Source organism: Rattus norvegicus, chromosome 5 (genome assembly GCF_036323735.1).
Source record: "Rattus norvegicus strain BN/NHsdMcwi chromosome 5, GRCr8, whole genome shotgun sequence".
Lineage (NCBI taxonomy): Eukaryota > Metazoa > Chordata > Mammalia > Rodentia > Muridae > Rattus > Rattus norvegicus.
Genome location: NC_086023.1, coordinates 139,030,426 through 139,042,351, shown reverse-complemented (window position 1 = coordinate 139,042,351; position 11,926 = coordinate 139,030,426). Strand labels below are relative to the sequence as shown.

General features: G+C 53.0%; 1 protein-coding gene across 1 annotated transcript; it reads right to left on the bottom strand.

Annotated features, from left to right (window-relative positions):
• Nucleotides 1-277: 277 nt before the first annotated feature.
• On the bottom strand, nt 278-5,776 carry Edn2 (endothelin 2). The gene is made up of 5 exons (NM_012549.3): nt 5,719-5,776; nt 5,256-5,412; nt 3,868-3,990; nt 2,920-3,018; nt 278-975 (listed from the first exon to the last, which is right to left on the bottom strand). Exons 1-5 carry the CDS (start codon nt 5,774-5,776, stop codon nt 882-884), a joined length of 531 nt encoding a protein of 176 aa, NP_036681.2. The 3' UTR covers nt 278-881.
• Nucleotides 5,777-11,926: the final 6,150 nt, after the last annotated feature.

Genomic DNA, 11,926 nt, shown 5'->3' with positions numbered 1-11,926 from the left:
CTTGAAGAAGGCCTGGCCATTGTATTCTGGTCTGATGTGAAAATACAACCCAGAGTCCCAGTGACACAGCTGCAGATGGCTTTCCAAGTCCTGACAGGCAGAACCCTAGGGAGGGCATCTCAGCAGCCAGAGAAGCCCAGCAAGAGACAAGTGGAACCTGGGCTCCAGCTATCTCAGTGCTAGAACATTCTTCTTCTTCCTGTCTTCTTTTAACTCCCAAATGGCCCCTCCTGGGAGGAGACACCCTCCTCTTTGTGGCCAAGACAAACTCCTTGAAGATCGTTTCATCCTTTATTACAAACATGAGTTCATAAGTAAACAATTGAGGCTCTAAAAAAATACATTAAAATAAATAATAAGAATCTCAACGTTATCGGAGCAAATAAGTTATATACAGACGAACAAAGGATAGCAGGCTCTGTGTTCCCAAAAGTGTCCCAAGAGAACAGGTTGCAAGGCCTCTAGGGAAGGGGAACCAGAGAGGACTATGATGCCAGTCATCCTAATGACTGTCCAGTCTCCAGGTGTGGCTTAGGTAATTGTGTCCTGCTGTGGGGTTGCTCCTGGATTGCAGGACACTCTGTAGGACACAGGTAGCATGTTCATTTGTCCTGCACATAGCTCCTCCAAGCAGGACGGTAGCCAGCAGCCAGCACTAGCAGGCTGCACTGCTGTCCAGGTGCTGAGGGTAGCCCTGGCAGTGAAAAGGCACAGAACTGCTGTAGGAGAGGCCAGAGCTTGTGCTGAACCCATCAGATTGGTCTGGCTAACCAGGATCTGAGGCCTTGGCCCAGGAGATAGGCATAGGGTCTCCCAGTAGCTGCCCATTTCCTCCCGTCTCCACGTGGGCGTCTTTCTCAATGGTCCTGCAGCTCATGGTGTTATCTCTTCCTCCGTCTAGAGTGTGCAGGGATGGCCTCTCTTGTCAACTCTGGCCGTAGCCTGACAAATTGGAGCTTGGCAGCTGAGATGTCCCTGGAAATGGAAGAAGAGCAGTTAGCGTCCCAGGAGAGAGAGGATGTCCTAGGTTCCTTTAGGAGAATTGGTTAGATCTGCCTAGATCTGAGGGGACCGCTGGTCAGAGTGGGGTTGCAGCCTCACCCACACGAGGTCTGCCCGTTAAGGTCCAGGAGAGTCAGACCACTCCCAAGAGCTTCTCTGCTCGTGGGGCCACTGACAGAGCTCACGCTCAGCAGCAGATGCTGCCGGGATGAGGGGCCTGCTAAGGGCAGCCTGGGCCTTGCCTATCGTGTGCTTTCTTTTTCCCACACCTTGAGAATGTCCTTCCTTCCTAGCATCCCTCTTCCTTCATCCTAAATTGTGCCACCTGACTCTAGCTGCACTTTACCATTTGCTGCAGAGTGGGCTTGTCCACACAGTGTGGCCCCAGAGGCCCTTTGAGCTTGACTGAGCTCATGGTCACAGCCCTGGGAACTGGCAACTGTCCACTTCCTTACCCTAAGAGTTCGTTCTACCTGGGAGGGAGAAGTTGGGCCTCAGAGCCAGGTTAGGAACCTGGGCAGGGTTCACCCTCTCTGAGACCCTTTTACTGATTTTAAAACATCCACTAGGCCCAGCACTTGAGGAGCAGAGACTATAGGACAGCCCTGAGCTCAAGGCCAGCCTGGGCTACATACTGAATGAGATCCTGTCCCCAAACCATACCAAACCAAAAAACAACAATAAACTCAAATAACACAGACTGCAAAAACTCTGAAGTGCCAGCAGGGTGAATATTCGTGTAGTAAAGCAAGTTCTCTGTAAACTGTGAAGTTCTGTGCCATCTGCACACTGTGAACTGCAGTGTATTCGCAAAGCCTTCCTTATTATTGGTCAGCTCTTGAGTCCGTGCAGCCACCTGTAACACCTCCATTTTTCTACCTTTTTCCAAAGATGGGAACTTCCAAGGAGCCACAGCAGATACTGTCTGTCCCTAAGGTCCCCTTTGTGCCAGGTATGGCCAAGGCTTCCAGAGCCCCACAGAGACACATTTCACACACATTAATGCCTTCAACCTCAGGAAACCCCTGCCGGGTGGACATTGCTAACCCCTTGCTTCAAAAGTCAAACTCTGAACCACAAAGAAGCCCAACCACCAGCCAGGGCTCAGAAAACCTGTTTGTGGCTGAGGTGGGGCTCTCAGCCAGTAGCCTCTGCCACACCAGCTACCCCGGGTCACTTCATTGAATGGTCCGAGGAGAGGTTTCTGTCCTCAAGCCAACTTGTTTGGACAAACATTTGTGGGCTCTGTACCGAGCCCCCTGTGGTCACCAAGGGAGGTGATCCCTTTGGGATCAAGCAGCATGGGGTCACTCACTCTAAGCCCCACTCTAGTGAAGGTGCTTGAATGAATAACTAGTTCTTCCCAGTCGATGGTCGACTATCCATGCCCTCAAACCCCATTTCACCTCTGGTGGCCACAGAATGGAGTAGTTAAGAGCATAGGCTCGGGGCTTGGGACTTGGGGCTTGGGGCTGGAAAGATGGCTCAGCAGTTAAGAGCACTTCCTACTGTTTTTCAGAGAACCAGGGTTCTGTTCCTAAAACCCACACGGCAGCTCACAGCAATCCATAATTCCATTTCCAGAAGATCCAGTGACTTAGAGCACCTAAGTCACGTACAGATGAAACCCTCTTCTGACTTCTGAGGGCACCAGGCATGCGTGTGGTGCACATACACACACGCAGGCAGAAAACGCTCATACACGTAAAAATCCAAAACCTTCTTAACTTTTAAAAATAGAAATAGCCTCTCGATATAGCCAGATGTGATGGATGCTGTATGGCTCTAACAAGTGGGGTGACCTCTCTGAGCCTTTGTTTTCTAGGAAAGATGATAAAGTCCCCATGCTGCCTCCACAGAAAATAGGGCAAACGTGTAAAGCACACAGAAAGTGACCAACCACACAGTCACTCTTACCTCAGCTTTTGGAGAAGGTCTCCCGCAGCAGTCCACGTCTTGCTAGTCTCTAACACAGCAGCAGGGCCCTGGCTACTTGAGGTGACCTCAGCTTCAGGCCTGAATGAATGAAGTGGCAACAAGTGAGGGGCTGGCCAGAGCCCTGAAGCTACCTGGCTGCAGGCCCAGCCCAGCCCCCGCCCTTGCCCTCAGGAGCAGATCCATTTCCTCAGGGTGCACCTGGGCACCTTTCCCTCCCGGGCGGGGTAGGAAAACTGAGCTACTGGGAATGTGTTCTGAGCCTCAGAAAGAGGCAGATGGGTGGCTGGCCTTCCCAGAATCTGGCCACCTGCAGTTGCAGGGGAAACTGAGGCAGGGGTGGAACCCCAGCTTGAGCTTCGGAGGAGGAGTTTCTCGTAAACTGTCATTGGAACTGGAGCACCCCAAGAGGAGGAGGGGAGGAACGCAGCCTCCCCCTTCACAGATGGGAAAACCAAGGAGCCTTGGCATCCATAACCCAGTTCCCTGACATAACGACAACTCTGGTACCTGTCACAGATTGCCACCTCTAGATGTTTTTTTTTTGTTTGTTTGTTTGTTTGTTTGTTTTTTCTAAACTGTGAAGTGCCAGAGCCTTAGGTTAGAACCTGAAGTTCAGGGAGTCCTGGTTCCTTGTGGGTCTGACACAAGTCCTGCCGCTCTCTGAGCTTGGGCTATCACCTGGGCTGTGCCCCTCCTCCCCAGGAGTGCAGATGTGTGCTCCCAGCAGCCTTAGAGCTGAGCAGAGGGAGGGACTGAGGGTCTTCCTGTGGGGAGGGACACTGCCACAGACCCACTATACCATGGGCTCTCTGATGGTGCTTGTCTCCTCTGGGCCTCTGCTCTTCTGCTAGTCTCCCAGATACCCTGCTTCCAGGCCTGGTCCCAGCTAGCAGTCACCCAGCCCCTGCAGGGTAGGAGTCCACCTACCAGGGCCTTCGATGGCAGAAGGTGGCACAGGCAGAGTCCCCAGCAGAAGAGCACTCGCAGCGCTTTGGCAGGGAGCGGCGCCGGCGCCTTGGCGGGTTTCCCAGGCCATAGGGAGCTGTCTGTCTGTGGGCGGGAAGCCAGCAAGGTAATGTGTACATGGGGTTGGAGTGGGCGGGGGGGGGGGAGCAGAGAGGAGAAAAAGAGAGGAGAGACACAGGATTAGTAAACACATCGCTGGCCAGCAGATCCACGCTGTCAGCCATCACACCTCCAGGAAGGTGGCCACCCCACTCCTTCCGGTGTTAAGCCACCAGGTCACACTTTCTCCTATCAATGCCTCTGCACACTGCTCTGCTAGGAGTTCCTGCAGGGGGATGCAAGGAGCCTGCAGTCCCTGGGCTGGTTCTCTGAGCTCAGTGGACCCCCTACCTAGGCCAGGAAGAAGGGAGGCCTGTTCAGCTGCCAGACTGAACTGTCCGGTTCACAGTTGGTCCCTCGCTTATTGCAAGAAGTGTGACAAATACACCTTTGAGGTGTGTGTGTGTGTGTGTGTGTGTGTGTGTGTGTGTGTGCACAATGGAATTGATTTCTGATTCAGTTTGGCCAAGGTAGGCAGAGTAGGGGCCTTGAGGCCAGCCCACCCAATACCTTTGGTCAACAGCTAATTTTAGGTGACCCGGCAGTTGGAGCTACAGTGCTTCTGGGTGGACCCGACACGCAGGGACTGGCAGGGTTCCCGCCCTGAGCCAGCGTTTGGATGTGGATTAGCTCTGTGCACGCTTATGTACTCAGTGTCTCTTGCCTTATGCAATTTGGAGAAGGGGAAAAAAAAATACAAACATACACAGAAACTTCAACCTGAGGTATGCAGGGGCCTGGAGGCAGCACAGGGCAGGCAGAGCCCATCTCTGGCTCCTGCCTGGGTCCCAGGCAGACTTCTTGTCTGTCCTGTGGGGGGCTGCAAGCAGTGCCTGCCTTGTAGGGAGGCTGGCGGCTCAGTCAGATGGTACTGCCCAGAGCGTGGGCACGGATGCTGGGCATGGATGCTGTCATGCACGGGGTTAGTCTCTGCAGGGGAAGTGTGGTTGAACTCCAGCATCCCTAGCCTTGGGGACAAACCTACAACTTTTTCTCTCCTGTGTGATCCTGAAGAGGCCACCTCACAACTCCAAGAACTCATACTCTGATCTGGAAAATGGAGCTAGCACTTTAGGTTGGAAGGGTACAAAGCCCTTTGCCTCACTCCAGTGGCTCCCACGTGGGAGTCACTATGGGTGCTCTCCCTGTATCCTATCTGAGACTCATGGTGAGCCTGGCAGTTGCAGAGGTTGCTAGCTAGCCAAAAGCCTTTACCTCGACCCTCTCCCATGGTCCCAGTGGATGCTCACCCTGCAGTGTTCACCCAGATGATGTCCAGGTGGCAGAAGTACACACATTCCTTGTCAAGCCAGGAGTTGCAGGAGCAACGACGAAAACGCAGGTGGGGTCCTCGGCCCTTGGGTGCCGAGGCTGGTTGCTCCATGGTAGCAGCTGCCTGGCCCTTCCCTGGACACAGGAGGGAGAGAGAGGTGGAGAGGAGGTCAGGACACCTGGTCTGCCTGGGTTAGGGGGCCCGCAGGGCTCCTCCTCTTGCACAATAAGGAAGTTGGCACCCTTGGTGCTTAGGAACCACTGGCTGGCCTGGGGAAGCCCCAGCTACCAGCGCTGTGTCTGCACACTGCAGTGGCAGCTCCTATGGCGAGGTCCCTGCTCTATGCTCCCCGTTGGTTTTGGGAAGGAAGCACCAGGCCCCTGGAGGAGACACCAATGAATAGACCCTGGGATTGCAATATGCGAAGGAGGGCAGCTCACCTTCATGCAGGGCCAAAAGTAGGGCCAGAGCAATGGAACACCAGGCCGGGGAGACCATAGCAGCGGCAGAGTGCTTGGCTGGGCCAAGGGAGCGGGGAGCGCAGGTCGCCAGTGTCCTGCTGCTAAGCCGAGCTGGGAGCTCATTGCCGAGGTGCCCTGACCGCCTCTTATAATACCAGGCAGGGCGTCCGCCCGCCCCTACTGGTGCAGCCCCGCCTTGCCTAGCTGCTGCACCTTGGGCAGAAAGCCAGGGACACCGCCTCCTCCCTGGGTGCCTGGCCCGCCCTGGCCTCCCGGTGAGGGGGGAGAGAGGTGGAAGGCTGGGCTCCACCCTCTGCGCTGCGCTGGAACACCTTCAGGAGTCTCCAGGCTCCCAGCAGGCCCAAGGCCCTTCTGAGTTCCGAAGTTAATCCCAAGTGCTCCCCGTCCCCTCCCTACTCTCTAGCTAACCCTCCTGAACTGGAAGTTTGGAGTGGAGGTCTCATCTAAAAGCAAAGCCCTCCCTCTTTACAGGGAATCTGCTACCCTCCTCCCTGCCCGCTGTGAAGCAAGCTGAGATATCCCTTAGCTGCGTGGGAGGTAAAAGGCCCACTCGAGGCTTCATGGCCTTGGGCGAGTCAGAGCCCCCCTTTGGGACCACTGGCCTCAGGAATGGCACAACTCAGGCCTGACCTTTGACCACCTGAGGCTGCCTCATCCCCATTTTACCCAGGAAATACTGCTCCGCTTCCCCTCCTCAGCCTGTAGTAGGAATTCTGGTCCTTTCCGAAAACTACTACTCAGTTATGCAGCCGCGACCAGGGATAGCCTCTTGGGCCTCAGTTTTCTTACTTGCCAAACAAGTCCAAAACAGGGGGCTCCTTACCCTGTTTGACTTAAATACCCCCTTGAGAGAGAGAAGACACGTTCGAGCCCTTTCTAGCAAGATATTCCATAGGCACACAGAAGGTCTCCTGTGTGGTTCTGCAGCGTGGACAGAAGAATGTTTTGTCTCACCTTGGTGCAGAGGCTGGTGGGGTGGCTCAGAGGGTGAAGCGCTTGCCACACAAATCTGACGACCTGAGTTTGATCCCTGGAACCGGGGCTGCGGTGTGTATCTCTGCTCCCGGCCTTCCCACAGTGAGGTGAGAGGTGGAGACAGGAGAATTGCCTATACAATTACAATTACCGGCCAGCCTGCCTGAGTAACCCAGAGGCAACAAGAGAAAACTCGCCTGAACCAGGCAGGAGAGAACTATCACCTCCAAGTTGTCCTCTGACCTCCACACGTGTGCCACAGCACACACGTGCCCACAGTCACGCAGACACACACACACATACACAAATATGCACACACAATAATAAATAAATGAAGGAGGAAGAAGAGGAAGGCGAGGCAGAAGGAAGGCCTCTCAGGACCTGGCTTTCTACATCCAGTGCCTAGGCTGCCCCAAAAGTCTTGTGGGAGGCAAAAGCAAAGACATTGTGGGGAAGGGAAGGGACAGTGTGCCTCAGCATGCTGGCGGCCCCTGTGCCTGGCCTGCCTGTCTCATGGACTTAGCTTCCTGAAGTCTAAACCCCTGCAGAGGGCATGGCCTGTGGCCTTCCCTGTACATAGGGGCATTGAGGGAGCCCCATGAATGCTCTAAGGGAGAGAGGGTGACTCGGGCCGGCCTGGGTTTGCACTGTAGACCTTCAGCATCTTTATGCCTGCATAGACTTTTAGTTACTGCATTTAAACGGATAAAGAGGAAGCAGGGATTGGAAAGGTATAGACTATTGTGTTTTCTTTCTAGAGTGATGCGTTTATGTGTGTGTGTGTGTGTGTGTGTGTGTGTGTGTGTGTGTGTGTGTGTGTGTATGTGTGTAGGGATTCACATCTGCCACATAGCTGGCATATGGCAGAGCCCCTGTTGGAACCCCAAACTTGACCCCACCAACAAACCACATGTGGGGCTCACTGCCCTCCTTATGCTGCAGCTCTGTAAGAATTTAAAAGAGTAGCTCTGAACCGAGACAAGCAGTTCTATTAGGCTCTGAGAGGATGTGGATTGGGGCTTGCGTGGGGGTGTAGAGGGTGGGGAGCCAGAAGACAGAAGAGAGTTCAGGTCAGTAGGGAGGAGTAGGGTCAAGGTGGGGAGGGGAACAGATTGATAAAGACAAGTACCAGGAGGGGAGTTTGGGAGGACCAGGAAGCAGGGAGAAAGACAGAGCTGGGATTTGAGAAAGTAAAAGAGAAAGACCAGTGGGAGCCAGAGGCAGGGTTCTAACCTGTCTAATCTTCCTACAAATGTAAAATGCCTGCCCAGGACAATAGGGAACCAGAGGCTCCGGGTCTGGAAGCATAATAGAAGAATGAAATGGAGCAGGAGACAGGATCCTTCTGGGTGTGAGGGAGGGTGACAGCAGGGCAGGGGCCACCGCGGCCTCTCTCTTGCAGGGTCAGCACAGGAAGCTGTCTTGCTGGCTCGGGTTTCTCTCCTTCCCTGGCCTGGGCTGCAGCGGGACAAGCCAGGCTGTGTGTAATGGAGAGGCCCGACTAGGAATCTGAGCGAGTCCAGCCTGTCTTAGGGGATGGAGTCTTTCCGGGAACAGGGCTACCCACTGACAAGAGCCGTTTTCCAGGTAGAGAAATTAAGCTGGGATAAAAATAGCCTCCCTAGGCCCTCGAATCTCTTAGCCTAGGCCCTGACAATCACCTTCGCCCGTCCTGGTAGATCTGGCGACTGCCCCTGTCTACTGTCATTGTCCCGGCCACACCATTCCTGTTCCTCCCAAGTGACTTGGCTGCCTGTCCTTGCTTGGCTGTGCTGACTTTGCTCTTCTGGTCCTCAGCAACTGCCCCAGCCACCCATTTTGTGGAATCTTCTTGCTAGACAGCGCCCTGCAAACTGCCTGGGTCTTTAACAGCTGCAGGGAGGGAGGTGAGGTGCACCTGGTACCATGGAGGAAGAATTTGAGGGAACAAATTATTTTTTTTTTTTGCCCCCAACCAGCTTGGTGCTTGGAGGAGAGAGACTTTGGTAACAGTGAAAGGTTGAAGAGAGGAATTGCCAGGAAGAAATCCCGGCCTGTTATCGGCCCCACTCCATAGCTGAGATGTCTGGTCCAGAAGAAGAGCGACCTGCCCACGTCATGATGAGCATGTTCTCTAAGATGCGGATCAGAAATTTCCTTTCTCATCTCGCCCATGAGTCTATCTCAGGGTCTATCTGGTTGCTCTTGGGAAAGATATCAGAAGGACCCCAGTGACAAAGGCAGACCCGGGAGGTGCCTAGGCTATCTCCCTAACACCCTTAAAACTCTATAATCCCCACATAGAGAGCAGATACCAAGCACCAGCCACCCGGGATACTGCACTAATAGAGGATTCCTAGGAGCAAGGGCTAAGTGCTCCAGGGACACTGTCCCACAGAACAAGGATGGCTGGGAGCAGGGGGCTGGTGTTTCAGGTAAGATCCTGGAACAGAAGGCCTTCACCGGCCTCTTCCTGGCTTCTGTTAGTCTGCCTTCCTATTGGTGCTCCCAGCTATGACGACCCATGACATTCAGAATCCAGCCTCCTGGTAGTTCAGGACTCCACAAAGGGAGTTCCTGCAGATTGCGGGTGTGTAGGTCTGGCTCCCAGCTAGGTCTCTCATCTCTGGAAAACCAGCCATCTCCTATAGCCATCCAGCCCCACAAGGCTTCAGGAAGTTTGTCTGCACCTTAGATAGAGTGGGGGGCATCGTGTCTGGCTTGCAGGTATAGGCTGTGCAGGGGGCTTAGAGTGAGCAGCTGGGAACAGGACTGGCCAGAGGCCAATGTTAGAAACCAACTGGTCACATGTCAAGGGTTTGGCCCTAGAGCCAGCCTTGACTGGGAAGCTGGGGACTAAGGATGTCTGAAGATGTTTCCATTGTCACTTGCCGGGGAGGCTGTAGATTGAGCCACCCCTCTCGGGGCCCGAGGGCACTCAGCCTCAGGACCTTCTGGTGGGTGGCCTGGGCCTCCTGCCATCAGTCCTAACTCACCCTGAGCCAACAAAGCCTGCCACTGGCTGCCCACATCTGGGTCTCCACGAAGGCCACCTGAGGCCTGCAGGACTGGCTCCCTTGGTCCACACTTCCTCAGAGGATACCCTCGCCTGTCCTCTCCCCCTTCAGCTAAGATGGAAAGATTTCTATCTCCCACCCATGTAAATTATACCTTGAAAGGGATAATTCATGAGCCTTGTTTGTTATTAAGCTAAGAGCAACCAGAACAGGGTCATCAAGGCCTATGGAATGGCTGGACTCTTAGTGAAACTCAGGCAATGACCATCAAAGCTGGTCACATGGCTGTGAGACTTTGGTGGACATTTTGAAATAGGCAATGAACACAGAGGCTCAGTATTAGGAAATTTCCTGAGTATTCCTCAGATGTTAAGGCCCTTGCTCCGCGTTTGGCCCTTTAGGAGCAGGGCGGGAGCACACACTTATCAAGCACTTAAAGCATTCTAAGTCCTGTTGATAAGCGACGTGCATGTCCCACCAACTGTCCCGATGCACCCACGGGACGGGAGCTGTGCGTGGTTCCTGTTTTATAAATGAGGAGACTGAGGCTGACGGAAAGCGACTGGTTCGGTGATAGCGAGGGAGGCACATGACCAAGTTTAAGAAGCATGGCTGTGTTACTTCTCAGACACAGCCCTGGACCCTGTGTGTCTCTAATGTCCCTTTGTGGACACCCCCACAGCAGTTCTCAGACGACAGCTCCCTCTTCATACTAGGCACAGAGCCCAATGCAAACTTGGAATATGAGGAATCCAAGAATGGAGACAGGCCTCTTACCTGTGTTCCCAAACACAAAACATGCCCAAGCTCAAGAGGGCACCAGCTGAGGCCACAGCACCTTACACAGGCATGGACAAGCCCTTCTTCTTAAAGATTTGTTTATTTTAATGTATGTGAGCATACCATCGCTCTCTACAGACACACCAGAAGAGGGCATCGGATCCCATTACAGATGGTTGTGAGCCACCATGTGGGTGCTGGGATTTGAACTCAGGACCTCTGGAAGGGCAGTCAGTGCTCTTAACCGCTGAGCCATCTCTCCAGTCCTGACAGTCCATTCTTTTCTCCCACTGGACCCCCAGACTGACCTGGGAGATAGGTGGAACTCAGTCGCAGTACAGATGAGGCCTCAGGAGAAGCTCTCTCAAAGCCACACAGCAAGCAAGAGGCAGGCTAGAGCTTTCTCCTTCATGGTTTTCTCCTAAGGGATGAACAATCTGTGTTATGTGTTTTGTAGCTAGTACTCCCATTTATCTACAGACCTACTATCTTTCACCCACCCTTCCATCCACCACACATCCATATACCCACCCATCCTTTACCCATTTATAGCCACTACCCACCCACCCATTTGTTCATACAACCATGCATTCTTATCGTCTACGTATCTTTCCACCATCCATTCATCTATCCTCCACCTTTGTCCACCTACCCATCCATCCATCCATCCATCCATCCATCCATCCATCTCTCCATTTATCCCTCTATCCATCCATCCATCCATCCATCTCTCCATTTATCCCTCTATCCATCCATTTATCCACTTATCTACCCATTACTCATCCATCATTATATCCATCACCTAACCATCCCTCCCTCTGCCTGTCCTTCCCTCCCTCCCTCCATTCATCCACTTATCCATCCATCACCTACCCATCCATCCATCATCCATCCATCCATCATCCATCCATCCATCATCCATCCATCCATCCATCCATCCATCCATCCATCCATCCATCCATCCTATTGAGCCCTTTGTCCAATGTTATCTCCATACATTCACCCATTTTACTCTCCAGTTCAGCTATCCTTCTTCATGAGGAGGGTCAGGGCTTGAGTTTCGAATAGAAGGTTGTACTTTTGCTGAGACAAAAGTCTAAATGTTTCCTAGGAAGAGATTTCTGTTCCCATCAGATAATGAACAACTGACACACCATTTTCTCTGGAATTCTAATTTTAGGCTCCAGCCCAGGCGTGGGTACACGATATAGACCAAGGGCTGGGATGAAGCTGAACACAGGATAGGTTGGCAGACTGAACTCACATCTTTGTTTAGATGATGCTTCTAAAATGAGTGCATCAAGCCCCTTTTCCTATCTGATATCATCTTTAAAATGCTCAGATGACACACATGATGTAATCTTTAAGAAGAAAATTCAGACAGGCATCCAGAAATGGAAATTCCCTTGATCATG